Below are 3386 nucleotides of genomic sequence, written 5' to 3' on the forward strand. Positions count from 1 at the left end.
ATTTTTTTCCATTTACTTATTCATATCCTATTTTATACATACTAATATTAACCCCATATTTCTTTGATACAGTAACATCACCTATTTGAAGGATTTGGATTTGGCTCGGCGTGATTTAGAACTCCGTTTATGGAAGCGGCCCATGTATAACAATCCAGAGCAGTTTTACTCAATCGAAATGATCGTTGTTGATGAAGAGGTATATATTTCTCATATTAAGTTCACTGTTTTTTGAAATAACGAACAAATTGAATTATTTTACATCTCAAACAAACATATAACCTTTGCATCCCGTCACTTTGTTAAAGTTTTGGTTATCTAATTACTTATCTGTTTAATTTAAAGTGTTATCCTTCTGCTTATGAACATCTGACTGTAAAATGCCAAAATGAAGTTTCCTGTCTCTTTCCTCTGTAATCTCCATAAAGTATATTTATTTTTTGTGGTTTTTAACCTTTTTATTTTTATTTTTCATGTTTTATTTGACAGGGAACCACCATGCAAGCCAATGTTCTTCGAAGATGGTTTCCCAAATTTGAACATCTTTTGAATGAATCAGGTATATTATTTAAAACCTTTTAAAGTTGTTAAAGTTATATTTAATGTAACAACTTGCCTGATTAAGTGTTTCATATTAACTTATTTACAACTGCCTTAGTTATAATAAAATGTTATTTTTTACATCCACATATTGTAAAACTAAAAGGTGGTTATAACTTAGGTATATTCAATAACTTATAACCGTTGAAATAAGCAACTGCCATGTATATTTTAACAATGTTTGGTTATGCATAAACTTGCATGTTTAATTGTTACATAAAGACATATTCACAGCTAGCTTAGTTTTAATTAAATGTAGTTATGAAATTTTAGTTTTTGTATTTATCTGTATAATTGTGTATTATGGAGGTTGGTTCTTTATGTGTTTTTTTAAATTATTTTTAGTCACATGTCATTAATTTAGGACTTTTAATATCATGTTACCCCTAGAAAGTTATGAGTAGTTCCAAATGTTAAAACGTCAACTTTTGACCATATTCTCATTTAAGTCCCTTACATGTTTCTATTTTATACATCATAAATTATTTGTATACTTACATTTTCCGTATCCTTAAATTTATTTAAAAGAAATTATTTACATCCACATAGTGTAGAACTAAATGGTACTTATAAGTTAGGTATATTCAATAACGTATCATTCGATAAATAAGCAAATGCATAATGTATTTGTACATTGTTTGGTGGTTGTAATTTTAACTTAATAATACGACATTGCATTGTAACTTAAGTTTTTTTAGTTTCTAAATATCTTTTAACTCTTACATATCTACTTATTTACAACTGCATTAGTTTTAAGAAAATGTATTTATGCAATATAACTGTTTGTTTTTATTTGTATAATTGTGTATTATTGAAGTAGTTTCTTTATGTGTTTTATACATGTATTTTTATTCACATGTCATTAATTTAGGAATTGTATTATCATCTTATCCCTAATAAGTTATGAGTAGTTCCAAATTTAACAACCACAAGTTTTGACCATATTCTCATTGAAGTACCTTATATGCCTATATTTTAAACATCATATAATATTTGTATACTTACATTTACCTTATCCTTAAATTTATTAAAAATAAATTATTGACATCCACATAGTGTAGAACTAAAAGGTACCTATAACTTAGGTATATGCAATAACTTATAACCTGTATAAATAAGCAACTGCATGATATATTTGTACACTGTTTGGTGGTTTTAATTTTAAGTTAATAATACAACATTGCATTGTAACTTAAGTATTTTAGGTTTCTAAATATTTTTTTAACTTTTAAGTTTTACATACCAACTTTTTTACACGTACCTTACATGTTCACTTTTTACTGTTTTTTAAATTCTTTTATGTTTATTTTCCAAATTTTCTAACAGATTGCTATTTCATTGTCAAACCCACTATTGGGTTAAATGAGTCCAAGTACAAGTATGTGGACGACAAAAACAAGCTGGGAATCTACTGTCATACCGATGTGTACCCATGTAAGGATTTCAATGGTCCCATCTATGGCTTCTCATTCACATCCTTTAAGGATATCATCGACAAAACTGTTCCTGAAAACAAATCTATAGGTAACTAAAAAACTCATACATGTTTTTTATTTAAATTGTTAAATACTGTAATATGTTTTCACATTTAACCCGACTGTCATTTTCTAGATGTTATTGGTTTTGTTGCTGATGTTAAAGACCTTAAGAAGTTTAAGACAGCAAGGGGTAAAGACACCAAGAAACTCAATGTCATCATTCAAGATCTAGAGTATGTATTTTAATTCGTATTCAATATATTGATTATAAATTCATAATTTATAATGTTTACCCCTTTTGTTTAAGCCTGATTTTACAATATTTTTTGTGAAGGATGGATTCAATATACCTGTCTTTGTGGGATTCTTATGCTGATCGGATTTTAGAGCACTGGGAAAACAGAGAACAACATGGTGTTATTGTTGTCATTCTGTAGTTTGCTACACTGAAGTACTTTGGTTGTTTTGGTTATGTTAACAGTTGTTTCAATGTTTCAAAGCTTTTCATCAATTCTGATGTTGATGAAATGACTTCTTTTCGTAACAGGTTAATCATTTCAATTAAAAAAACCCAGAATTCATTTATTAATTTTTTTCGGTAATTAATTATAAATACACAAATATTAATGTAATCTAATTATTTGTAACAGGCTTATTACAAACTCTGCTGCTTCTTAATGTTCAAGTCAATCTTCTCGGCTTTCTGGAATATTTTTATCATTGTATGATGAGTATGTTGTTAGATCTGAATTCAACAACATAGCTGAAGTAAATCTCAATCAGGTAAAGTCATGACTATGTTTCTATATTAACATTATTTCTGTCGTTATAACTAAACTACTTATTTTATAGGCCAAGTCTGTTGTTGTTGGTACTGTTCAAATGATATCCGAAGATTTGCCATGGTATTATTTTGCTTGTAAAGCTTGTAACAAGAAGGTTTTCCAAAAAGTTAATAATGATACACCTACGGTTGGTGTCTTGGTTGATGAAGAAGAGGTTTATGAGTGCAAAACGGCAACTTGCAAGGACACTGTGATTCAATATACTCAAAGGTCTAAACAAATTTAAATTGTTTGAAAGTTATTGTTTCTCTTAGCTGTTTATATTTCATACCTTACATTTTGACACTTTGTTATTTAGGCTTAAAATTCCATTGATTGTTCAAGATTCAAGTGGAACTTTGTCAATGACATTGTTTGACAGAGATGCTTGCCAAATATTAAAAACAACTGCAGCTAACTTAATTGAGAAACATGTTGCTGTAAGTTTGTATTTATTAATTTTGCACATTCTTATTTTTGTCCC

The 3386-nt window shown here is 28.1% G+C and overlaps 1 protein-coding gene across 1 annotated transcript; it reads left to right on the forward strand.

Moving 5' to 3' along the window:
* The first annotated feature begins 903 nt into the window (after positions 1-903).
* LOC110943410 lies at positions 904-2809 on the forward strand. The gene is made up of 5 exons (XM_022185160.2): positions 904-913; positions 1927-2124; positions 2212-2311; positions 2413-2625; positions 2729-2809. The coding sequence occupies exons 1-4, from the start codon at positions 904-906 to the stop codon at positions 2513-2515; spliced, it is 411 nt and encodes a 136-aa protein (XP_022040852.1). The 3' UTR covers positions 2516-2625; positions 2729-2809.
* The last annotated feature ends 577 nt before the right edge of the window (positions 2810-3386 follow it).

Source organism: Helianthus annuus, chromosome 5 (assembly GCF_002127325.2).
Source record: "Helianthus annuus cultivar XRQ/B chromosome 5, HanXRQr2.0-SUNRISE, whole genome shotgun sequence".
NCBI lineage: Eukaryota > Viridiplantae > Streptophyta > Magnoliopsida > Asterales > Asteraceae > Helianthus > Helianthus annuus.

Coding starts and splice junctions, on each gene's coding strand:
- LOC110943410 (XM_022185160.2), top strand. Junction 2,125..2,211: donor TCCTGAAAACAAATCTATAG/GTAACTAAAAAA, acceptor GTCATTTTCTAG/ATGTTATTGGTTTTGTTGCT. Junction 2,312..2,412: donor GTCATCATTCAAGATCTAGA/GTATGTATTTTA, acceptor TTTTTTGTGAAG/GATGGATTCAATATACCTGT.